Raw genomic sequence first — 27,688 nt, 5'->3', positions numbered from 1 at the left:
TAAAACTTTCAATTCTAGCTTGTTTTGGAAAACGTGATGACATTTTTGAGCTGTAGAAAACATTACTGGTCAACTGAAAATAAGCAACATCAAGTGAACCAAATACCTTTTTAAACGACTGCGAATTTATGACATCTCGTTATGCACGCGCAGTGGAACTGTTATGGTTTGTCGTTTTAAGATGTTTATATAAGTTTAACTTGATGTGGACAGGAAGGAAATAATACCGTTAACAGCATTTGAAACGACTAGTATAACTAAAAGATAGATATATATTAAAAAAATACTGCTAAGATTTAAACGAAGTTATATAGAACAGCTTAATACCCATAATCACTTTAATTTTACAGACATTAGTACAACTATCAGAATGTAATGTTCTGCGAAAAATCAGATTTTTTTCCAATGGTTAAATATTCATAAGGCAGTCTAGCTCTATCTATGTATATTTTCTCCCCAACGACATTTATCAATTTTGAGTATGGGAGCATTGCATATTTTGGGAGTATTAACTTGATTGCATAGTGGCGCCCGCAAGCGACTTAAATGCTGGGCTTCCGTACTAGACGGTACTGAAAGCAGGTGGTACCCAACAGAACACGTATGGACTATCAGAAATCAAACCAAGAAACTAGGCACAGGCCCCCTACTATACCATGTCGATGTAATAAAGTATGCAGGTTGAATCACAGTCGAAAGATGCGTATGTCCATGTGAGCGGTTGGCTAGTGATCGTTATTATCTACATGCATTAAACCAATGTTCCTGCTCGGAATTACTTTTCAGATTTCATCCATACTTCGATAGATACAGAAGCAAACTAAACATCGAAAGCTAGTCAGGGTACACCAAACAGATACAAAGCTGGAAGAAATTTTACTTGCACACGAAAAAGAAAAAAAATATTATATTTTTCACTGTAACGCTTTTAAATTTGAAAAGCAGTAAGTTAATTTAGTGAATTTTGAATCGAAAATTAAAGTAAATGTATTCTTCAGAAAGAATTCGAAAAACAGCAAAGTTCTTTTATAGGGAGCAGGGAAAAGAAAAAAATATACTTCATGAAGATTTATCCCCTAATATGTATATAACTTACCACGAAAAGGAGCAGAATTATACTACAAAAAGTAGCATTAAAAGAAAAGCCAGTTGTACAAGGTAATAACACATTCTGAAAGTAAATTAGCCAAAAAATATTTAAAAATATAAAAGATTTATTTTAATTCATCAAAATTATTAGCTCTTGAAACATTTCAAAATAACCTATTTCGGCATCGCTTAGTAAAAATTATATATTCTGCTAATCAACGTATTTCAAAATCATGTATCGGTGTAATCCTATCTGTGAATGAATTTGCTTATTTTTTCAACCAAAAATTAGAAACATATTGTTATAATTTTATAATATACCCTATTGCACAAGAATAATTAAAAAATTAAAACGCATGATAAATGCTTCATTTCAGTTTCAGTGCAATGGCAATGAGTAAATTGGAAAATTTAAAAAAAAAAAAAAGTCTTATTCTCAGTTTTTTAATAAACATAATTTCGAACACGAAATGTAAGACCAAGATATATAAATATTTTCATTCCCGAAATTTCGGAATTGGATTTGCATTTCTTACGAATTATATAAAATGCTTAATTTCAGTCGCATATAGAAGCCATGGTTTGATGCTTCTTTATTTCTGACAGAACTCACAATCGCTGTCAAAGCCTTATAAAGTATCTCTTTATTTTACAAATAAAATATTTACAACCAGGAGAAATTAAGTACTACAGAAAACTCTGAAGAGTTCTGATCATACAGCGTATCGTGAAACTAATCAAGTAAAAAAAAAAAAAAAAAAAAAAAAAAAAATCTGAATGTGGACACCACATGACTTCCTTGTTCGTCTATTCAATTAAGCCGATTTTTTGCTGTACTTCATTTAAACAAATTTCCTCGAATTGTTTTAACTTAATTAATCGATACCTTAAGCAAGATGAAAATGACGTCAAAAACTGCAAATTTTGAAATTATATATCTCGGTCAATTTATCTCAGCACGAGAGTCTTGTACTTTTATTTTTTCATAATGAGTATAAAACTTTCACGATTATAAATATACGAACCATGAGACCGCATTAAAAGCGGCTTAAAAAGCATTAATTTCGTTATTTGTACAAAACTTTTTTTTAATTGAAATTCTCAAAACAGGAATATTCTCGTCATTTAAAACATTTATGTAAGTTAATGTATATGTTTACGACCAACTATTACGAAAATAAGAGTCAGGTAAGGACTACCATTCCGAGTGATTCGAAGCAAAATCGCAAAACGAAAACAATAGTCCCTCGGGGACAAAGCCCCTTTGGACTAATAATGGGCAAAATTAATTATTATTAAAATTAATTAACTAATTAAAAATCTAATAATAGGCAAAGTTTTCGAACACGTTTTGCGAGCACAAAAGTGGTAGTTTTGGTAAATATGCCTCAAAGTATCCCGAAACAATGCTCATTGAAAGAGACATGAAGCCAATACGGCGAGCAGCTCGAAAAATAACCACATATAAAAGTAAGTACTCTCAAGAAAACCAATAGTTTAACAGCTCTAATTGAATATGCTATGCGTAATCATTATGACGACACTGATTATGAAAGTTAAGTGAGTTGCTTACTGGAAATTTTCTTCCCAACCTGCAATTAATTTTGATCTTTACAAAAAAAGTTTCCTCGGGATAGTTTTACCGCGTATTAAACCAGTTTTTTTTTTTTTTTTTTTTTACTAACAGGTGCCTATCTAATTACGCGGTTCCGAAGAGCGGCAGTTATATAGTAGCAAATAATTGCGTAATGAGGCCGAGGAAGAAACAAAAATAATCTATCAACGGAAAAATATCATAGCGCTCGTTTAACCGTGTTAACAATTTCGTTTCCTCTGGGAATCTGTCCAACTTTTGATCGATTGGTGTCAACTTTGCGACAAAAATACTAGGTCTCGGGAAATTTTATTTTACAGCGCTTGATCTAAACACTGAAATAAACGGAAAACATGACTTCTTCAGCACCGTGATTATTATGTAATAATGGGTTTTATTGAAGCTAAGATTTAGTAGCGGTGTTAGTCTCGGTTCTAATGACATCCCAAGTCGAAATTTTCTTCTTTGCATGCAAATATAATAAAAATACGATAAATTACGATATGCATAATATTCATCATCTTGACAAGTTTTAGTTTCGTGAGTTTTTTTCAGCTGAAGTAGCTGAATTTAATGCATCAAGTCACTGCAGCAATTAACGGCTATATTTCAAAATATAGTGATATACGCTAATTCATGAAAATAAATTCAATATTTTATAACATTAACAACTTATCATCAAACTTACAGCTTATAAAATGAGTATTTCAAATAAACCTTACGGTATTGTGTCGAAAGCAAGATAAGACCACTGAACAGTAGGGTAGGTGTTCTCGGGTTCGGTGTGCGTTCGGATGCATGGTTCGACCTTACAGCTTTTAGAGGTTCCCACTTTCCCCACATCTAACAAGGGGGAAAATAGTTCCCTTAAAAATGCTCTACGAAAGCAGACATATCTCGAATCTTTATTGGATAAATTCTTTACTTTAAATATAAGTGTCTTTTTAAATCGCGTTGTAGAGATATTAGGTATTTTCTGAAAGCAGAAGACGTGAAAAATGAGCAATGCCCTCGCCGGTGCTCGAACCACGGACCTCTCGAATACACGTCGAGGGTGCTGACCACTACACCACGAAGAGTTTAGGGGACTCAATCGCCAATCCTGGTGGTGGTGAATGTTCATCCATCACCTTTTTTAGTTCAAACGCCACTGTAGAGACATTAGGTTATTTCGAAGCAGGAGACATAAAAAATGGCAATGGCCTCGCCGGGCCTCGAACCACGGACCTCTCGAATACGCGCTGAGCATGCTGACCACTAGATCACGAAGGCATGCTAAGAAGGTGAGAGAAATACCTTATTAACGTTTATTACAACGAATTTTAAGCCGTATGAGCTTTCCAAACCTCATGAAACTAATATCTACGTGAAGAGAGAGAGAGAGTGAGAGATAAATTTAGTAGAGGAAACTCTGCATCTAAAAAGATGCAGAATTTCTTCTATGTTTCCTCTATGTATTACGTTCCTCTACGCCATCTAAAAGGATAGAATTTTTCTCTATGCGACATTGTCATGGTATAATTTCTCTTTTATTAACTGAGAAGAAATATGCAACAATAAATAAATCTGTATCCTAATTTGGCATTAAGAAAAAGAATACCTGAAACAGCTTCTGATATGCATCTTTTTCATAATTTTTACTTAGTTTAAAGAATTTTGATGATCGAAAACACGATTTAAGTGTGAAAAACTCACGTAAAACATCTAAAAACTTTAGACTCGATAATAAATTGTGAAAAACTCGTCCATTCGCTGGAAACCAAACTCTTAAGAGCTCTGAATATTTCCATCCGTAATCTTTTTTAGCTAAATAAATAGTTAAAAGAAAGATTCATTTTAATTATCCAACTCTACAAAACAAATAATGAGTTTCATGACAGTGTAAAAAGTTTTGGAATCTTGATTAAACAAATATAGGATAATAATGAGTCTGCATATAAAAATCTGCATACAGCGTTCGAAAAATAATGGTGAGATTCGTTGTTAGTTTATGCAATTATAAATATTTGGCAATATTTTCATTGCAGTTATTAAATAACATATTCTGAAGTGCATTACGATTTTTTTCGTGTGTTTATCATTAGTAGCACAAAAACTTCCACTCTAGAAGTAGCAACTGCCAGAGGTAGTAACTTCTAAGTCCACTCTGGAAGCGAAACATTTGGAGTTAATGCCAGCAGTTGCTGTGACGATTCTCGTTCTCAAGATAAAAAAATTTTTTGAATTTTCTCATTGTGAGTTTGTTTCCTCATACTCCCAAAAGAAAAATATTAGGAAAATTTTTAAGCTTCGCGAGGTCCAAGGGAGGAATAGAGCTTTTCCGTCCAATCTTCCGCTAAGGCAAAGACATGTTTAGCAAATCTTGAACAGTAGCAGGAAAGTGCGATAGCATTCCTGCCCACAGAAAGATGATGAATGAATCGGATTCTTCCAAAGCACTTCCGATTTGAAAGAAATTCAAACACCATAAACATACTCAAATACCATAAACTACTTGGATGCCTGCTGCTTTTAACTCTGGCACAAAATGGTGGTATTACGATTAATTTTGGACACCCTGCAAAATTTTAACAGGGTCTATAACAAAGTCTTAAACAAAATGATAATCTGAGCATTTTACATCAGCATTTCGAGAAATGAATACGAATAAAAGCATGACACAGCTACGAATGAAGGCGTGACAAAATGGGCTTCACTGCCATATAGCTGAATCCACTATTTGTCATAGTTTTAAAATTTTCCATGGTGCTCCGAATATATTTGTGTCTCTTATTTATTTAATTCAATAACAAAAGCAAACATGGCTTTTTATTAAAAAAAGTGCTTTCTTAATGCCATCCTCCTGAACACGAAATATCCTAAAATGAATCTCTCTCCTCTCCGAAACAATTCTCAAAAAATTAACGTGGATACTAATATTAAATAATATTCATTATGATATGATAATTTTAACTAATTTAATTAAGCTCGTAATTACTATTATGTCACGAAAGGTGAGAAATAAGATATTCTCAATTATATTTTGCATTTCGGCAGAATACAGCTTTAAGAAACACATTGCATAAAATTCAATCTTTAGACAACTTCCATACAAAGCATAAATCTTATTTTTTTTTAAAAAATTGCTTTATATTAAATTTATTGTTTAAACGAAGTTTAATAACTCGTACTGAAGGGAAGCATTAAAAACAATACACATCATATTAAATAAAATGAAAATTTCTGTATCAATATCAGGAACAATATTTTTATGCATCTTCCCTCTCTCAGTTGTCGAGCTAATATTACGTCTGAATTCAGAATCGAAGAATAAACAGTGTTTAAGAATTACATCAAATTTTTATTCTTTACTACAACGCCTATAACCTATTTTTATTGTAAAATACATCATTTTGATTACATGCTATAAATACGTAATACGCTACAGTACCTTTTAATTTAAATAAGTATTCTAAACAGTTCTATAGATTTTCTTAATCACCTTTCGTAATTTTTCTAGATGAATAAACAATGTCGAGAAAGAAATTAAATCCCAATGCGGAAGAAACTGAAAGATTCTTCAACGTTACCGATCTTATCCACAACTCATTATCGTCAGAGAATAGAATTTGGATTCTCGCCAACTGTTCCCTGTTTTTGCTCGTTTGTTTTCTTATAACACCATTCACATAATTACGAAGAAACTTAACATGAGAATAAAATGCTAAAAAATTAGTTTTAACTTGCATAAATTTCATTATTTTTCCTTTATTTTTTTCAGCCTCTAAAAACCTACATTCATAGAGATTAATTCGACCTTGCAAAAATATTTAGAGTTAATCCGGAAATGTGATTTTCAGTTTAATCTTTGCATGATATCCCAAGATTCCTGCCCATGCTAAAATTTGCAAATTAAAAAAAAATATTACTTAAACATCAAATTGCTTTCCTCGGAATAAACAAGCTGCATATCCAAATTAATTCACCTGTCAAAACAGCAATGCATGCAAGATTTAGCTTCTGAGATAAGCAGATAAGTAAAAGGAAATATCTTCTTACCTCTTGGAGGTTCACCACATAGACAATCAGGAATAAGGTGGCTGTTGCAGTGATGAAGTTATGACACAATGTGCCCATGGCCCGGCACCGTCCAGGCCAGCAGTCTAGTCACCTCCTTCTCGATCACAGATCACCTGTAAAGTACAGCACAGTCGTATTTTGTGTAAGTCACTCTCCTTAGCATCATGTTGAACACCAATAATCCGAACAAAATCCCTCCCCTTTCCTTAAAATGAAAGAGTACCGGTGCACAGTTAAGTATTCACATTTGCTTCACGATAAAAGAACACAGTTTCACATTCACATATTCAAAGTGTGCAGCAAAGATGGGTATTGCCTGAATTATTGTTTAAAAAAAAATACTCGTATAGTTTTTGTATTTGCTAACGTTTTGTCTTTTTAGTTTCACATCCAGCCGGAGTCCGCCTCGGCCGGGCTCACCTGAAATTCCGGCAGTGAGGAGACATAACCGTTGATGCGGATAATCGCGGATTTTGGGATGCGGATAGACAGCTCCTCCGTCATATCACGACTGTGGTTTTCTCGAGATAATCCGATCCGCAGCCATTCGATGATGCCGACGGTACTACATCCGCACGGAATCTCCCAGAGGGGTGCACCGCGTTGGTCGTCTCCATGGCAACGGGATACGGAAAAGAAAATGCGTCGCATCCGCTCAACACGACCGATTGGGCCGCTCTGGGAAGGAGCTTGTCGGAAAAAGCGACCCACGATCGAACACGGCGCCGGATTGGCGAGCGAAACTGGCGCCAAACCGAGAAGGGAAGAAAGATGATTTTTTACTTGCATTTTCTTTGTCATTGTCACGTTCTTCCTCTCGCTTCTCTCTCTCGTGTCGAAGAATAAGGTGAGCAACGAACGACTGCGTTGTGTCAAAGAAAGAATCGCACGCGGCAATCACTTATTAAATGGGTGCACGCAATGGAATGAACATATTCATATTTTATCACATTTTTGTTACAACAATTTTTAAAACATGCAAGATTTCATTACCTTTCTCGCTCCGAGAAACAGTCCTAATAAGATAGCAAATGAGTCAAGGATAATCTAATTTTGCAATGACTTTTATCATAAAACCACAAAATGTGAAACATACTTTTTCAATAAATGCAACGATTTAAAAAAAAAGGCATATATAATTACGCATTTATTAAAAGGTACACAAAATAAAAATTGTCACACAGTATGTTTTCAAGTTAAGATTTTTCAATAGAGGGAATAAGCTGAACTGCTGGTGTATCCAATGCTTGCAGCATTGCATAAAATAAATAAATAAATAAAATAAAATCACGAAAGTTTAAATTTCTCCTCATTTTTATATCATATATTAATTTATTCGTTGCTATTATTTTATTCGGCTTATTGTGTTTTGAAAAACTGTTTTCTTGTATTTCACTTATATTTTCTGACATAAATACATCAATACGAAGCATTTATTAAGAGAAAAAATCCTATTAATGTTGTGTAATAGTTGTATTCAAAATAAGAAAATTATAAAGATAGGACTACAGATCAGAAAAAATCAAAATGTAATTGATTCTTATCCATTGAATTTTTTAAATTTTTGTAAGTAAAATTGTAATTACTTTCTTCTTTTTCCGTACCGATTATGCCATGTATTAATTTTTCACTATTACAATATTCCAGCATGTTAATAGCATAACGATATACTTACTACTTTTACATAGCAACATCACAGCACTACAATATTAATGCGCATACAAAAAAAAAAGGGGGTGGTGCAGAAAGGCAAAAAAAAGTAACACTGAATGATATCAAATTTAGCTAGATCAGAAAATGCTAAGCAGGAAAAGTATTATTTTATTCCCCCCCCCCTGCAACAATTACTTTTGTTTAGGAAAGAATTTCAGAATTGCTAATAATTGAATAAACTTTCACACGAAGGATTATTTTAAGAACGCACTGAGTTTGCGCACGACATTTTCTTCAAAGAAACTGAGATGTTCCAGCAAAAGAGTAAAAATGGGAAGACATTCATCCTCCCTCCCCCTTAAAAATATTTTTGTCTTGAAATAGATTTAGATTTTGAGTAATATTTAATCAAGGAGATAGCAGGTTTGAAATATTGGGAACCTGTATTATTAGATTATATTTTATGTCTATAAATATGATAAAGAATTTGAGTATTCTCAAATACATTAAGTAATATATAAGATAAGTAAGTAAAGTAAGATATATGCAAAGGACAGCATAAAATAGCTAATATAGAGAAAAAGTATAGAGCATAATGAAATTAGAGATGTCTTTCACTTTACATATTAATGATCATAATGCTTCCAAAAATCAGTGCATATAAATCACAGTTTAAAATATAAGTATGCGAACTATGTTGCTGTTCAAATATATCAAAATATTATTAAGAATTTTACTGGTAAGATAGTGCTTGTAAATGTCTCATCTACTTGCCGCACTGGTAAGCGATATACTGTCATGATGTAAAAGATCTTATAATTGCAAGAACACAACTAAAAACTCTTAATATGTCGCATGACTTGGAATAACTGGAATTATGTTTTTTAACCAGGATTCTAAGATCAAAATTATCAATATCACAAAAACATCGGTGAGTAATTTCCTATTGCATCCCAAACTGTGTAAGAATACTAAGAATAAATACTTTTTCTAACTTCTCTCTCTTACAAAAAAATTCTAATTGTATTATCAAAAACACCCCAAAACGATTTCTTAGTAATCCGAATTCAACCTCAAACTGTTACTCTTTATTGCTTTAAAAAAAATAAATTTTAACGGCTGCTGGGAAAATTGTAAAAGTAGCTGCAGTGTGACCTCGGAATGCACTTCTTAAAACGCTAATGCAAGTTTCACCTGAGAATTTTTGCAGTTAAAAATGCAGATATTATTTGTTCTTCTATTAATTCCGTCTATGCATTGTCTTCCGATTAGATATTTTCAGCTAAACTGTCTACCTGAGGTAAGATGGCTGTCTCATTTTTGTTCTCCGAGTAGCTGGAATAAATCGTCCATTTTGATGATACTTCGCCAAAAGTAGCAGCTTGCGAACTTTAATTGGCGCAACTAAGCACTGCAATCAGCGCCGCAGTCGCCACACCTGCCCGCTTGCTTTTTATCGTTAGTAGCTGCTACTACTACTTTTCTCGCCATTCGCTATCCGAACAGAAAATTCCCACGCTCTAGCCTGCAGGCATTGCTGCACTCCTTTCCCTCCACTTAAGATTTTTTTCACTCCCCTGTATGTAGGCTTACTTCTCTTTTTATTTAGCCATTTCTCAATACAGGCTATAATGGGATAGGGTTTTAACTTTTAGTTTCTTTTTTTCATCTTTCACTTTCCGGTCCAAGACGTTCCTTCACATAAGGTAGAAGAAAGTCGAAGATCTACGAGGGAATTCGTATTTTTTTCCGCTTCCACGGGATTTTTGACTTTGGGAAATGAATGTATTTTTCAAATTGAACCTGTCAGTTTATTTATAAAAACACATTATACCCGGTATGGTCCATCGGTATGGGTTACATTAATATGTAAACCATACCGAAAGACATTTCAGATTTACAGTTTTCCTACGTTAAGCCATATGAGAAATTTTAAAATTTTGATGCTGACCAATGTTTCCTCTCATTTGTGCTAAGAATATAGTTGGGAATTGCATTATTTTATCGTCATGTGTATATGTCGATCGATACCTTACAGCTGACCGTGCATGGAAAGTAAACGAACATGTGCATCTATAAAGACAATGTTCGGCCATAGATGTGCGCGGTTAAAAGCAAGACATCACACATTAATGTTGATCCTAGAACAAACGACGAGGAAATTAATTTTGATCCTTCAATAGTGGACTTCAGCATTGATCAGGTCATCATCGTCACACATTAGAACTGATCCTTGAACAAGATGGAAGATTATAATTGTCCATATTATTGATTATTGAAAATCCACCTGTAATTTTTGATTCTATAGGAAAAAAACTATTAGCTTTCTATTGACTGGTACATACCGATGACTTGGACAATTCATTGATACATATTTTGCATCGGATACTGCATTTGACGATAAAATAAGCAAAGAGAATAATTAAGAAGATCATAAAATAAAGTAAATAGATTTACTACAATTTAATTATTGAATACAAAGTTCGTAGTCTCTTTTTCCCCCTTTCTCCAGAAGAATCTGTCAGTATCCGTATTAAGATTTTTTGTACAAAATACAATACTGTAAAAGTAGAAATGCTATTTTGAATTTCGTGTCGATTTTATTTTACAGTAAAGATTTAGTTTCGAGAGTTAACAACAATAGGTACTTTTATTTAAGGAGAGGAGCGAAATCATTGTAGGCATTTTTATGCTTTAAAACTTCATTATACGCGAGAATGCTAATTTTTTTAAACTTTATAATGCAAAATTTAATATTAGCCTGAACTTCTCAGATAAGGTATCCCTTTTCTAAATATTTTTTTAACTGAGAATTCATTTTGAGAGGCAAATATGCAGGATCGTGTTCATGGGATAAAGTGGATCACGCTTTATAACAAACACCAAGAACAATATCAAATTCTCAAAAGACAGCGTCGATGGAAATAAAATCACGAACATTCAGTAGTTTTGCCCGCACTGCCAATGATGAATCTTCACACTTTTAAATAATGTTGTTGTTATTTGTATGGCTAAGCACTTTAATGCATTTGCCAGAAACGGCCAATACCCCTCAGTCATTTAGTCATCTCATCTCCGAGAATATTGCCCAATATGCATTAGAAGAGATGACCAAATTTACACTCACGAGACCGGGAAAGTTACGCCCCAATTTTAATGGAGGGAAGCCGAGGAACGGATCCGAGGGATCTGTCACCTTACCATGAGACCTCTCGAGAAGATTTTGACTCGCTAATATTTCAAATGTTCCTATAGTGGACACTTAAAAACATCAAGGTCTCCTTCGGGAATCGAACGAGGGCCCCACCGTACGGCAAACCAGCAGCGCTAATCATTATACCAAACATAGCCATCTTTTAAGTAATGTTACAGTATTTTAATAACGTCAAAACTTAAAAACTTCCTAACTATATTTTTATTTAAATCGCACAAGTATTTTAGACGCACATATTAAGGTTCTCAACCTGGAAATTGTCTTGAGAGGGGGCTGGACATATTTCGTACGAAAGGAACATCAAAATCTAATGTCACATCTAATAAACTAAACATTCCCTGTAGCCAAGTCTTCACACGAAGCAACGGAAATTGGTTGCGTATAGCTAAGTTATTCTTTATGGTGTTTAAATATAAAAATCTTCATATCCATAGAATATAAGCACGAAAATATTCGCTGAAATTCACTCAGGTATTAAAGGAACTAAATTATTTTTAAGAAAGTCAATGTTTTAGAAGCCCAACCTCTAAGGTTATTTACGACATCCTGACTGCCGGACGCTTCCATGTGACAATCATCATTAGGATGTATTTCAGGGTCAGTAATCCACAGGAAATTCGTTGGGGCACATAGATCACTAGCCCATATCAAAGTCATCGTGTCAGTAGTGCACTGAAAAGTTAAAAGTTACTTTAAGCATGACGTTTACTTCAGGATCGTCTTAAGACAATCATTTCCTGCCGCGCAAAAAGACAGGCAAGGCAAGAATCGAGAAGAGGCCTCACAGCTAAGTTTCTGCGTGCAATACTTTCTTTCTAAGAAACATAAGTATTTGCTTTGTCAGAAAAAAAAAAAAAAATGATTATATCGCCTGGAAACCTGAATCCAACTGTAAATCTGTTACACCGAATTCAGTCTTTCGTATGTAGGTAGGTTCGTGTATAGCCTGTTTGCATACAAACGTCTTACTTATGGACTGAGTGGGAGTTGCTTCTGATGTTTTCAACTGCTATGAAAATTACTGAACAGCTTCTGAGATGGTTCAACGTTACAAAAAGTTATTATCCCCCCCCCCAGTGTAAGATTAAATATAATGATATTCACATTGCGTAACGATGGAGGGGGGAGAATAAACGAAAAAAGCGACTAACAGCCGGTATCGTTGAATGTCACACCATTTTCGCTAATAGCGATCATATGGGAAAACCTTTAGGCAAGGGAATGCATCACACTGACCTCTTACTGGCTGTCGTTTCAAACAACGTTACAGTATGATGCTAAGAATGCTTTTGCAAAAGAAGCAAATTGACAATGTTTGTCAAAAGCGACTGTGTGTTCCACAGAGTAAAGAATTATAAAAGAACTAAAATTTAATTTGACATTATAAAAAAAAAAAAAAAAAAAGATTGTGGGTAGTTTAAGATGCTTTATAAATTACTGAATCATTTCAAACGCTTCGATATGTGACCGAGTGGATAAGACGACTCATCATAGTTTAATACGGGTTTCTTTCCATAATCTTATAATCCTCACCTGCTTTGCCATCCTCAATTAATTGATTAATTATTCCGTCAATTTAATGTAGGCAGTTATAGTTGGGATAAATAATTCAATGCGACAAGCGTTAAGTTCTTTGAAGCGAATAGATAACAAAATGTTCCTTGAAAAGAATTCAAAATTGATTTAAATGCTACTTTCAAATTCATCGTTTAATCAATTTACACGTAATTATGATGCCGATGTAAAAACTATGCCGCAGCTACAATGCATGCCTATGTAGAGAACTTTTTAAGAGAAATTGACGTAATCAAGTTTAAAGTTTACAACTGATAAAGCCTTCTTCAGTCAACCCCTTTTCTGGGATCCGAAACTTTGGAAAAAAAAACAACGTTTGTACCTCAAACAACTGTATCGATTTTACGCTTTGAAAGGCAAATATTTTTCCTAACATTTTATAAAAAAAATTGAAAATTAATGCTTAATTTTAGATGAAAATCATCAACATTATTTTATACTTCATTCTCTACTTTCTTAGAACTCGAGTAGTAATATTTTACAAATTTCCAGTTGAATAATTGAGTTTTATCTCTTCTATAAGGACGTTAATAACCTTGTCATTAAATAATAATGTTTAAATATAATGGATGCCTCATTGAAGGACTTTTTAAGAGAAACTGGCTCGTATACACGTTACACAGGGGAAAAACAACGAAAACGTCCATGCAACCAGCCCGTTCTCCGGATCTGAGCTCTGGATCGAACTACGTATGTTCCGCAACTTTACCTCCCGGCCGCTTGGCACTTAAATAAATATAATGTTTTTATAAGGTATTTTTCCGTTTCTCCCGCAGAGCGATAAAGTCGCTGAACACTGGTAGTTCGGTCCGAGGTTCGAATCCCGCGAACGGGCTGGCTGCATGGGCGTTTTCGTGGTTTTCCCCCATGTGTAACGTGTATACGAGCCAGTTTCCCTTAGAAAGTCCTCCAAGAAGGCATCCCTCCCCTTAGGCAGATAGCCCTAGTGTGCTTTGCCACAATTAAATACACACCACATCGTTTCGCCCGCGCAAATCTCGCCAAGCAGACTTTATTGGCGAAAACACATTGTATACACATAAAAAATGTTGACAAATGTTAGTACTAAGAATTTTTTATTTTGAAGGTATAAACATTTTAATGTGGTTTAAAATTTTGTAAAAAAGCCAATAAATTTGCAAAAAGACATTAAAAATTTACTATGCTTTCATCGTGCATCATCCTGATTCGCCGGTTCATATCACGTGACCCCAAGGGATCTCAGCTCACGTAAACTACGCTACAAGAATCTAATTCTCTCAGTAATTATCTACATTAATTTCAAGTTAAATCTTAATTTGGAATACAAGTTCAAATGCAAGAATTATTTCAATTTGTACGAATGGATTACTCAGAAATTATGTAAAACCGCAGTGCTTTAACTTCGCTAGTGCATTCTCGTTAGAATGGATGAATTTAACCCTTGACTTTGCCTTTTATATACTATTTTCGCCATCGGGTGAGCGGCGTGTGCATCCTAATTGACTTAATTACAGCCAGCGAATGGCCTTAGGGCATAAAATTGAACTATCTGGTAAAAATTCTATGTAATTGTATTCCAGTATTGAAAGAAACAATCAATCTGATAGGAAATGGCTGCGACTTGTTTTCAAAATGCAAAAGTTAAAGTAAAAGGTTACCAGCGAGGATATTTCGCTTGGCATCGGTTGTACCATTACTGGCGAAAACGGAAAAGTACCGATAATAAGAACTTATTTATGAAAATCAATTAAGCTAAAGAGCAGTAATTAATATCTTTTAGTTTTAATAATTAATTTCTTTACATGACATGATTTTTACTTATTTAACTATTTATACTTTTTGTTAATCAATATTAAGCTTTAAAACATACAAAACATCGGAAGAACAATGTTTTACCCAAAATACCTGTCCTGGTTAAGTTTCTTACAATCATTTTGCTATGCAGATTTCAGCATATCATACTAAAGCAAAACCATGGAACATTAAATGCCACCATTAATGTCCATATGCGGTTCACATAGCCATTAATGTCCATTTTTATGGACATTAATGATCCACCAATTAATGGACCATTAATTGTCTATATGTCTATATACCACATATGTCTATATGTGGTTCACATAGCTTCGTAATCGACAAATTAACTTACCAATTAGTTAGTTGATGTGACGTAAAATATCAATTCTGGGTAGGGAAAAGACACAAGTATATTTACTGCAGTTCGTTAAATTATATGAATGAATGGTTTTTCTTTCGGTCGAATGTAATTTCAGCTCAAACTTGGCGAACAGCGTCTTAACGCAACAGAACTTTTTGAAAGATGTTTCCCTGCACTTCAGAAGTGATGCGTAGTAGAAATTGCACTCAAAACCCTTCAGTATTTTTCGAGATTTGTGGCGAGTGCTTAAAAGGGGGAGGCAGAAGAGAAAAGCCTCAGCCACACGGGGTCAGGGTCAAACAGGAGAGAGGAGGGGATACCGTATCTACTTTAAGTTAGCCGTAAAAGCAGACGACGTTTAAAAATAACTCGTGTTTCAGAAGAAAGGTAAAAAAAAGAGGGGCCCGAGACGTAAAAAATAACAGCGAATTTCGTGGAGCTCTTGTCTGCTTTTCACTGTGGCTGATGTCTCATTTTGGCCCAGCCACACTTCTCCGACATTCGCCAGTTGTGTCATAATACTTGCTATTTGGACCAGTGAGGTTAAACAGAAAAGAAACTTTACAGTGCAGAGAGAGCACTGTTTCTGAGGAACGAGATTGCGGTTAAAGGAGACATTTTTTTCTTGTCAGTTTGCTTACTGAGTCAAAAAATTCCTCTTTTTTCAAGTTCAACATTGATATTGTTATAGGTTATTTGTACAATATAATCATTAAAACATTTTGCCACAATTTGTTCAAAGTGCTTTATGGAAATAACTGTTATTTAACAACATATAGATTACATGTTGTCCACTAAAATAATAAATACCAGTTAACTGAGAAGCCTAAAATCGTGAATCTGATATTCTGTCAACTACACAGAGCATTCTTTCCACGCAACTCTGCCTTTTTTCATTAAGATTATGCCAGAATGCCATTTAAATTACTAGTGAAATTTTACTTGATCATCGGCTACAAAGAAAACAGGAAACTAGAAGGTTAATTTAAATTCAGTAGAGCACCTACTGGCAATGAAATTTTTGTATCATAGAAAGCTTACTATAGAATGAAGCGATGGGAAAGAACGAAGAACAGTATTTTTATCCGTTTTTCAACGAATACAAAATGGACAGATAATGAAACGTATGTCACGTCCTAGATTTATTTCTCTACTAATGTAGTATTTAGCAATTCGCCGCCCAGACGGTAAAGTGGTTAGCGATTCTGATTGCTGTACCGAAGGGCCTGCGTTCGAATTCCGGACAAGGCGTGGATATAAATTGTCTGCCCTTCATAGGAGGCAAGCGTTGGCCACTTATTAGGCGCCTTCATAATAAAGTGACCACCGCTTCCGACCTTAGTAATGGCCAGCGCCTATAACGGCTAGTGCCCGTCACTGGGACCCAAAACTCAGCAATTTGTATTGTCTATGTTACTAAAATTTTAGTCTAACGAACGAGGTTACATGAACAAAAACTGATGATTTTTTAAGCTCGAAATTTAATAGTTCTGACTAACATCAATGACATTCAAATGTGACAATGGTGAAATACGATGGATATCCTCTCCAAAAAATGAAAAGAATTCCATAAATGATAATAATGATGAAATTTGCATTACTTTATATGGCAACCACATTACGCTTTGCAGTTTTAGTGCAGTTAAACAGTTTTAGATAGACAGATTCTGTGTGTTAAATTCTTTAGATAGATAGATTTAACAGATTCTGTGGAACACTGCGACATCGCCACATAAATATCAAGTAACAAGATATCAAATAAGAAGGTTCAAAAAAAGATTTTATTTAATCACATTTACACTCGAACTGTTCTATTTGCTAGAATGTTAATTTTTTCTGTGTAGTCAACATTATAATTGAAGGTAATAAATATTAACAAGATTAAATTGACTTTTTGATAACAACAAAGCACATTAAGTCTGCTTGGCTAAGGGAAAGTTTATTTTCATGGAGAATTTTCTGAAAGAAACTCATTTACTTTCAAGTTAAACATGAGGGAAAATCATAAAAACGCCATTGAGGCCAGTCCGTTAAATTCGTCTGGAATACTCAGAATTCAGAACTTCAGTTAGGTGTACCATTATCTCTTTCCAGGGGGGGGGGGAAGGCTGGGTTATATACGTCTTGCACTTTCTCTACTTTAAATGTGTTTCAAGAAATATCTTCAAATTATGAAGATTTAAAATTTACTCTTTAATACTGAGTAAGAAATGCACGACTCTGTTGAATTTTTTTAACACAGTGACTAAATTTGGTCAACGCTGCTCACGGAAAACGGTTAACCGAAAATAATATATTATCATTCTTATTTACACATTATCATTACTAACACACCGTACTTCTTACATTATCATTCGTATTATCACCTTCTTAACAGGAGTATTCGCTTAAATTAGAACATGTTCAAATATCGAGAAGCTTAGCTTTCTTAATTTTCTTGCTCAAAATTTGCATACAATTGTAAAGTGTGAACTAAAACAACCATATCATTCCCAGGTTATCGGCTGGACCATTCCTAAGACTTAGTAACAAAATGTTAACGCCGATCAGTGTAACAGTTTTGAAATTATATACATTTTTTGCTGCACTTCATTTAAACTTATTTCCTCGACTTTCATTAGGCATATATTTTTCATTCAAACAATTCAGTTCTCCCTTCGCGGCAAGGCAAAAATATATAAAAAGTCAAAGTATCTTCATTAAAAATTGCAAAATACAGAAAAACTAAAACAACAGGTACAGTTCAAAATAGTCAAAAAATTTTTATTTGCAAGTGAAATTAGAGTTTCTATGCAAAAAGTAGCAATGCGGCCAAAGGGCAAAAAGACCAAATTTTAGGTGAAAAAAATTTAAACTTTTTTGGTTCCACTGAGCAAAAAGACACTAAAGTTCGTGCACCAATTGACTTAATTTACTATCCTACTAAGAGTTTCAAACGTAAACAAAGGGTGGCATCGTGAGGTCTAGCGCCACTTTTAAATTGTTGACCAATTCTATAGTTATTGCATCCAGATTAATTAAAGGCATAAAAACAAAATAATTCAATAACTTTTTAAGCAAAAAATACACAATTTACCAATATATAGAAGTAAAAAAAAGCAGAGCTCACCGAGCCGGGTAAGAGGGTGAATCTATATGCATACGTTTGGGGCGGCCAATTGCAACGGTAAAGGAAGGGCACAACTAGATGTTATAGCAGTCCCATATACAAAATTTGAGTTATGAACTTTGAGTTATGCGAGATACATACATGTAGTAGAAGTGCGTAGACGCCACCGGAACTATTAACAGCTTGCAGTCTTAAATGGCTGAGTGGAATGGTAGGAAAGAAGATGTTGACTCAAACCAAGTTCAGCTAATTATCATCTTTATTTCTAGGCATATTACAATCATTTTTCGTAGACAGTATGCTTTTTTATCATAAACAATTACAATAATTTCATATACATTGGTTTTTTTATAGGTATGAAGTAGAAATGTTTAGCAAGGCAAAGCAGCGTGTGTTGGCAAAACAGAATTTAGGAAAAGGAAGATGTCGTAGTTATTTATGAGCGGTATTTATACCTAGTAGATGCAGAAAGAACTCTAAGCTGTGATTGGTTTATTTTCGGTTGTTATGTAACATGAAAAGATCTCGAATTTGGGAGAACAGATGAATTTATGGGGGAGAACACCAAATCTAGAATAGTTAATTTTGAGGTCGGCAATTAGTTCTTAAAGCAGCCGTCGTATTTTGTTATATCTTACATACATACGTACAGGCGTCACAAAAAAATGCTTTCTGAGACCGTTCTGAAGCCATTTTAGAATCCTAAAAAAAAAAAAAAAAAAAAAAAAAAAAAAAAAAAAAAAAAAGAATCCTTTGTTCTGTCCGTACGTGGAGATTCAATCGTGTAAATGGATTCGAGATCGGACAAAATGGATATTTTCGTTCAAATATGATACCCGAAATTTTTCATGATCACAATACTTTTTTTACTTCGTACAAGGAAGTAAAAAGAAGCTTCATTAAAATTTCATGCGCCGTAAAAGTCACAGACAGAAACCATCCCAAAATAAAAGAAATATTTTCTTCAATCAATATCATTGCCCCGCTTGAAGTTCTTTGTTGGGAATCGAGATAAACAAGCCATCCAATGGAGCGAAGATTTAAGATCTATCTATCCATTATAAGAGACGAGCCCCGGAAACAAATTAAGAAGTTACCAGCCATGAAATAAATCTTGGTATTGTTTCGACATCAGATACGGGAAAACGGGAAAAGAAGAGCCACGCTTCGCTTCGAATTGTAGAAGAATTTTAAGCTGTTTACATTGGTGGTGAGAAAAGTGTCCGGTTTTGTCGCAGGGCCTATGAGAAACGGAATCTTCCCGTATCCTCCTCCTTGGCGATTTTATGCTTCACTTCCTCTCGTCTAAAATCTCAAGGTGTGAAATTTTTCTACTTCATTTTCATTTTGAGTTTCTATGTGTAATCAAGAACAGAAGGATTTCAGTTTAAGTGTTTTTATAATATTAAAGCTTGCCTTTTCACAACTATGCATAGCATGTGCAAAGGCTTTCAACACGACAAGATTACGCATCTTTATGTATTTTCGAAAGATACTAATGAAAGCCACAATAACCCGATTGCTATCTGAAAAATGTAGAGAACAAGCCTTTGAAAAGATTTATGGAGCCTTAACAAGCATAACAAGATTAGGAGAATGAACTGGGATTCCTTTGAACCGTAAGAAATTGGACTCGTACCTAGAATTTAAAAAAAAAAAATTCCGCACATTTTAATCAAAACTTTCCTCTATGGCCTGATCACATAACCTTTACAGACATTTCAAGAGTTATGAGTAAAACGTTTCGAAGCATAATTAGAAAAATGCGTGAAATTTTTTCCCAGCATAGTCTCAGAATATTTCTTGAAAACACCCCATTTTTATACCTTCATTGCTAACTTACTTAAAAGAAGCGTTACTCTTTTTTTTATTAACCACTGCTGAATATGCTTTGAAAAAAAAAAAACTGTGCATCACCATATAACAATTAAAAACGCGATCATATTGCATGAGATCAGAGAGAAGTGATTTTTAAAGAATGATAATGTGGTCTCAAGTGAGAGGAATTATAAAATTTTATTAGATTTAAGTTTAGAATTTTATTAGATTTAAGATTAGAATTTTATTAGATTTTATTAAATTATATTTATTTAAATTCTATCTTGAATAAGCAAGTTCCTTTGTTAACATAATTAAGATAAAGATTATTGCCGAACGGACTGCTGTTTTTTCAAACAATATATTCTATTAAAATAATAACACGTCTTGGAGTATAGCATTTCAGATGCACTGCCGTATGCATGTGTTTAAATAAGGGAGAGAAACATAGAAAATAACTGTTTTTAAAAAAACAGTATAAGATAGAAATCACAAGAATAAGCTGAATTAAATGACAGTAGTTCGCAAAAATAAGTAAAGCATTCTGATCAGGGATGAGTATAAAATACTACTTTTATATTCTGCTAGGTACGGGTTTACACTTGCTACTTCTGGTCCACCATCTGCAACTGATAAACTCATTTCGAAACCAAAGGTGTTATCGCTCAGGAAGTGCTTATGCAGAAACCGTCTCATAAACTAATTACTTCGGAAAATGCGTATCAAATCCATTTCACCTAACCGCCTTTGTTCGGCAAAGGGAAAGCAGGACATAGAGGGAAGAAGGATATATTTTTATTTCAATGGAGCAAATTGTTTTGTACGTAGTAATGACTTATTTCTTGAAGAAACTTAATAAGTGATGTATCAACTCTATGGCATAATTGCTAATCTGGATAACTACCTTCTCCCACAATAACTCGGCAATCAATAAATTTACAACATGTCATTTATAAGAAAATTACCTCAGAGCAACTAGCTGCTCTGTTAAGATAAGCAGCAGACCTGTCTATACATGTTCGTATCGTATCATTTGGGACACGCAATTAAAATTTTTGGGTTTAAATGCTTTAACGGGGCAGGCAGAGAATTGTAAATAAAAACGCTACCGAATTAAGATGTATAATAATTATGTCGCAAATAATGCATTGTTATTAGAATACTTGACTGCCAAGTAAGGGGATACATGCATGTAAGATAAATATATAAAGGACAATTCTAATTTTAATTCGCTTAACTCCTCGTTTTAATTTGGCAATTTTCCTTTTCTGTCCAGAAAATAGTAACTGCTTATAAGAAGCCACGCTAAAGCGTATCATTTCGAAATGAATCCATGCCATAAGGATCCGCACATAACGCATTGCAGGCATTTACATAAATGCTTTAGGCAATAAGATTGAAATTTGAACCGAAACGTTTCATTAATAGCCAATAGGAATACTGGAAAAATTGTAAAGTGTAACTCAATTTTTTTGCTTTAAGCTTTCGATTTGAACACATTCCATTCCTGCTCTTGCTTGCCACCCTGCGAATATCTTACCACTTACCTCTCTCTTTTCTAAATCGTATCGTGATAAGATTAACAAACATGCAATATACGACACGTATTATGACTGCTCTTCTCAAGAATAATGTGCCTAATCGGCAATGGTTGCAAATATCTCTTAAATTATTACTTGCATAATATTGTAAAATACTATATATTAATACATTTTTCATAACAAGAATAAAAAGCAAAACTCTTAAATTTTGTTTGTCATCTGTTTTATGTAGATATATATATGTCATTTATTACAATTTGGCAAAAGGAAACAGCATCTCTTCATTGCCACTTTATCAATGAAAAAACAAAATGGTTTATTTACAATGAGTGTCCAAGACACAATGGTGTTATGAAGTATGAGATACTAAAGGTGGCGCTGACGCGCCAAAAGAGTCAGTTAGGCCTTGTAACTCAACGTGTTAAGACATACGTGTATATCTTGAAGCGCCGAAGGGGGTAAAATCCTGTAGCCCCACTCTTGAATATATATAGTGTTGTGTATGGTGTATTATCATCGTAATAAGTGTTGTGTGTGAACTTCGCTCAATCCTTGGAATAATGTATCGACCACATATAGTCATCACCCTCTAACCACCCCTCTGAATACTCGGAGCTTTCATGACCGCTTAAATGGAATGCATTATTTCATACTATTTTCCACAAGATAATACCTCGGCAGATACTGCAGAAAATTCTTCGATAAGAGAAAAAGCTGACTCTGTTAGAACTCAAAATGTTCTCTACTTTACACATAAGTCTCCCAAACAGTATTGTGGTTAGGGAAGCCAACTTTGATACCGGGTTCGAATCCTGAAGGCATGAATGGAAAGTATCTGTCTCCTCATAGGAGATAACGGTGGCCGCGTATTAGGTGCTCTATAATAAAATGACCACCAATTCTGCCCTTAGTAGTGGCGAAAGCCTAAAAATGCCTAAAATGGCTAGTGACCGCCATAAAAACAAAAAAAATTACACATAATGAGATTAAAAATAGCTTTAAAATAACAAATAAAGGTAAGGCACTAGGTGTCAAGTATTATTTTAGAATTAATTGAAGAACTTCATCTGACAAACGAGAACATATCTTCCATGTTCTTTGGAAAGTTTTACATAAACTATTAGTACAAAGCTTCACATGCTTTCTCTTGAATAATAAACTATTATAAAAGTTTCGATTTGGATTTACGTCGAATGAAGGAACAGCGGATGCACTGGACAATCTAATAACCATCATCAAAAACAATTATTCTCGAAACTGGCACATTAGTGTAAAATGTGATGTCCACCAAAATGTGATGTTTCTCAAGATGTGATGATAATCTTTGGGGGCCGGATCTACTCGCCATACTCCAAGATCTTAATTTTCCAGCAAAGTTCTACAATTTATTGAAGAATTACCTTCATACCTGAAAAGTCATCTATAAAAGAGATGGTGTAAATGTCTTCAAAAATTATTACAAAAACGCACCTCAAGAATCTAATTTAGGTGCAATTTTGTGGAATATTATAGAAATGATATCACTCTTCAAGCATATGTCGATGACTCAAATTCGATTTCCGCTGTAGAAATCGAATAGACTTAGATAGAAAAGAGAAAAAAGCATTAGATGTTATAGATAAATGGAGTGATAAATGTAAACTTAGTTTTAATAGCACTAAAACAAAAGTGATAACATTTCCTAAAAGTTTAGAACCGGTCAAAAATTCACTAAGATTACGATAGAATAATGTCCCTATTCCAAATAATGAATACCGCGTATGGCTACTCCCAAAGAAAAGGGAACAGAGATTTTTACAGATGGATTAAAGATCCAAGATAAAGCTAAAGCAGCATTTATAGCTTACCAAAGTATACAAGTTATAATATGCGAAAAATCCTTACTAATATTATAAATGCGAATGTGAGTTTGTGTATTTGTTGTAACGCTTTCACGCCTAATTATTTAACCGACCATCATGGAATTTTCAAGAAATGTTTTTGATATATTAGAAAAGGTTATAGGCTATAAAATGTCTTCGTACGACTTTTAATTAGCCGAGATATTAATTAAAAATATTTTTCCCCTACATTTTTCACTTACTTTGTTGAGTTTTCCACTATTAAAGAGATTTGGCTACGCGCCAATTTATATTTTCACGAATATCTATGGAACGGCGGTTAGTTGAATTTCGAAACACATATCCGCTGATTCCTAAAATTCGTCTGAATCCATCGATACCATTTTCATCTTCGTACGACTGAGATATTCATTAAAAACTCTGAAAACGCTAATTTGAATGCGACTCAATAGAGACATTAGAGATTTTTTCTTGAGCCTTCCCGTGGGGGGTCCAATAAATTGGTGATAAAAATGATAACTTTTGATCTAATTATCCAAATTTCTCAATTTAGAAACTTGTGTCGCTCTCTGAATGATAGGAACAATTGGTGGTGTAACTGTTTTTGTCGTTTAATTATTTCCAGCTTAATCACAGATGAAATGATACTCCGCTTGCTATTGTTAACTCTTTGTTGACAGATTCAAAAGTTTTGTTAATTCTTTATTGAGATTCAAAAGCGATGGAGGGGGGGGGAAGCTGGTTTCCGGTCGACCGTTGATTTGACGAAAAGGTCGAAGTTCATAGAATTTACACGTGGAAAAATCCTTTTAAAATTAATATTTCTAATTAACTTACCGACTTGAAACTATTATCAACATTTCGACTGTGATATATTTAATGTTTTGTTTCGTATTTTTTTAAAGATCTATTCCTTCGTGTTATATATTTCTGTTATTGTTGCTTGAAAAATTGCATTTACATTTTATATTCTTTACATTTTACTGGGTGCGATAAAAAAATTTGTTTTATCATTTTAAGGCATTCGAATGTTCTTTATTTTGAAATATCACGCGGAGTTGAAACTTATTTAAGGATATCAACGCGACCGAAGCCGCAGGTAAAGACAATTTAGAATAAATTATTCTAGTGCAGGTTACCAAGCCAAAGCAACAACTTTGAAGGAAGCCATTTTATGATTAAATGCTTTCTCAAAAATAAGTCACAATATGCTAGCATTTATACAGACAGCCAACGCATTTTAAAGGCGTTATGTTCTACGAAGGAAACATCTTTAATTATTCAGTCTTTTCAAGAAATAATAAATATGGAAATGAATATTCATCCTATTAATCTAAACCGGATTCGAGGACATACAGATATAACTGGGAATGAAGTTAGCTTAGGAAGCTACATTAAAAAATATGATTGGTGTATTGAGAATACGGCAAAACACACGAGAGCTATCTGCCTAAGGGGAGAGATGCCTTCGTGGAGGACTTTCTAAGGGAAACTGGCTCGTATATAAAATTATGCTCGTATATACGTTACACATGGGGAAAACCACGAAAACGCCTATGCAGCCAGCCCGTTCGCGGGATTCGAACCTGAGACCGAACTACCAGTGTTCAGCGATTTTACCTCTCGGCCGCTGGTGGGCAAAGATATGATGGATATCTATCCTCCTATTTCAAGACTTACAATCACCATTTCTAAACAGTTTTAATAAAATGACAAATATGGTGGGATAAGGCAGATACAGGAAAAGTAACTCATGAATACTTCCCACAAGTATCACTAAAAAGAATAAAAACAAATTTTTTTCTAGTACAATTAGCGAGAAACCCGAATACGAAAATATGTAATAAAAATACTTTGTCAGATTCTCCAGACTAATTGAAATGCTTAAAATTATTTAACAAATAACATAAAAAGGGCCTAGAACTCCATTTTTAATTTGCCCTTTAAAAACTTTCACGTCAGCTGTAGCAAACAACTTCCTGTTTGTCGTCTCTCAGAAGGACTGGTATATCTCCACTTCTAATAAATATTTCAAGAAAAGAAAAGTTGTTTTTGACAGCTAAGAGTGTGGTCTTTAAAAACATGAAATAAAACAAATTTGGAGATTTCTAGTCCAAATCGGTGTTTTGAACGAAGTCAGTTACCTGGCTATATGGGAAGCATTCACAGAAAATCATTTACACGTTAAATAAAAAAATTCTAAGTTTTGGAGGGAAAAAAAATGCTCTGAAATATGTTAGCGTCATCGTAAATATTTATGTATGTATTTCTTAGCACACAATTTTTAGAAAATCATGTGAATCAAAAAGTGAAGTGAATCAAAAACTAATTTTAAGATCAAAGAAATTACCAGGGGGGGGACTGCAAATAACAATATGCAGCTAACAAAATATAGTGTAATTTCGCACTAAAGGACAAAAACCTATAGTTGACAAAAAATGAACATTTTTTTTATATGACAATATACACTACAGGAAATAATGTAATAATAAGCCCATCACTTATGGTCACAAGATTTTAAATTGCACAACGTGATGGGGGCACAAAAATGGGTGCATTCACAGCATCAAAACAAAGTATATCCCCAACAGATATTTTAACTAATATTGGAACTATTTAAATTGTAACGTGCATAACTGCGCAAGTTTCATTAATCCATATCAACATTTTATGAGAAAAATAATTCTCAGCAAAAGCCGAGCAGCAAGACCTTTGAATGTTTTTTGATATTTCGATCCGCATTTCATGGTTGTATGAGTATTTCCGTATTTTCTTCAAGATCAATAGGTGCCAGTTTACCTTAGAAAAATTTCCTCAAAAGAATCCCTTCACTAAGGCCCGGGAGTCTTTTTTCCATGTTTAGGTAAATACCTACATAAAAAAAGTAATATTTGAATAGCTTAGCATGGCCGGATGAAAATAATTCATAAAACTAAGAAGTTGGTTGAGTTGAAACATAAAAAGTGCGAACATATTGGAACTTAATACGCATATTAACCGAATGGAACTCTAACGCAATAGGCGACAGCCACAACATTTTAATATTTCTAGAATTTTATTTCGGTGATAGCTCATGAAATAAAGCTGAATATATCTATATAATGTTGGGGAAAAAACTAAACAGAGTAAGCGTTTACTTCTGAGATACAAATGAAGTGATTAGTTTTCACATTTCGAAAACCTAGGAGCCTTGTAAAAGTATTTTTTAGCTAAAATTAGGTAAAGACAATTCTGATTACCATACCGAAGGGCCGGGTTCGAATCCCGGAGAACAGATGTTTGAAAATGCATAGTGGCTTTGCTGCATGGGGACACTTTAAATATATGGAGAGCCAAAAGTCCTGTCATGTGGTTTGGTGGTAGAGATGGTGGTAGACGGATGGGAGACTCTCGAGTCCATCTCCTGGAATGCTTTCTCTCTCAAAACTAGAGTGGAATTTAGCAAAATCGTTGTGCTACCTACATTGTGCTCAAGGCTCTTGCAAACGACAGACATAATTTTGCACTCCTTGCCACGATAAAATTCGTGGGCTTGTTCTGATGATGAGGTCAGACAAAGGAGATTACTCACAACAAAACAACAGGTAAAAACGAAGAGTGAATAGAGAACAATTATTAAAATGCTGCAGGATATTTCAGCATCCATGAAACAGTTTCATTCACAATATCAAAATATAAAGGAGGAAATATAAATTTGCTTTATTTTATTGACCATATGCTTCTAAAGTTTTCGATTAAGAAACAGACCCTATAAATGCAATTTGCATCCTACCTTCACTAAATACGCTGCTTCACAGAATATGTTGCGTTCTTATATTCAAGGTCAAACTTGTTGTCTCACATAGTGGTAGCCAGCAATTTGCTCACGAACCTCCTTCCAGAAACAAAGAACTTCGTGCGCCCCGAAGATTCAGTTTTTTTATTTCACCCTTTCATAAAGCGATCTGTTAATTCTTCATAGGAATACTGCGGAAAAAAAAATCTAGCTTTGGTAATGCTAACTGCTTTCATCCCGCAGTAGGTTGCCAGAAACGAAACAAGTGTGAGTCACTTTC

General features: G+C 34.1%; 1 protein-coding gene across 8 annotated transcripts in view; it reads right to left on the bottom strand.

Moving 5' to 3' along the window:
- LOC118189593 (uncharacterized) overlaps positions 1-27,688 on the bottom strand; it is a 475,680-nt gene that overhangs the window by 103,897 nt on the left and 344,095 nt on the right. For 7 of the 8 annotated variants that reach the window (XM_085825888.1, XM_085825889.1, XM_085825886.1 and 4 more), the window contains one exon: positions 6,722-6,855. In XM_085825888.1, coding sequence (XP_085682014.1) covers positions 6,722-6,799 — 78 coding nt within the window. In that variant the 5' untranslated portion in view covers positions 6,800-6,855. Of the gene's footprint in view, positions 1-6,721; positions 7,428-27,688 lie in introns of those variants that run through there. The other variant, XM_085825890.1, reaches the window with a different exon arrangement.

The sequence above is a fragment of the Stegodyphus dumicola genome, chromosome 10, assembly GCF_044657685.1.
Source record: "Stegodyphus dumicola isolate Sdum_Otavi_A_Nest chromosome 10, ASM4465768v1".
Taxonomy (NCBI): domain Eukaryota; kingdom Metazoa; phylum Arthropoda; class Arachnida; order Araneae; family Eresidae; genus Stegodyphus; species Stegodyphus dumicola.
The sequence above is the reverse complement of the archived record's forward strand: the minus strand, read 5'-3'. Positions and strand labels throughout refer to the sequence as shown.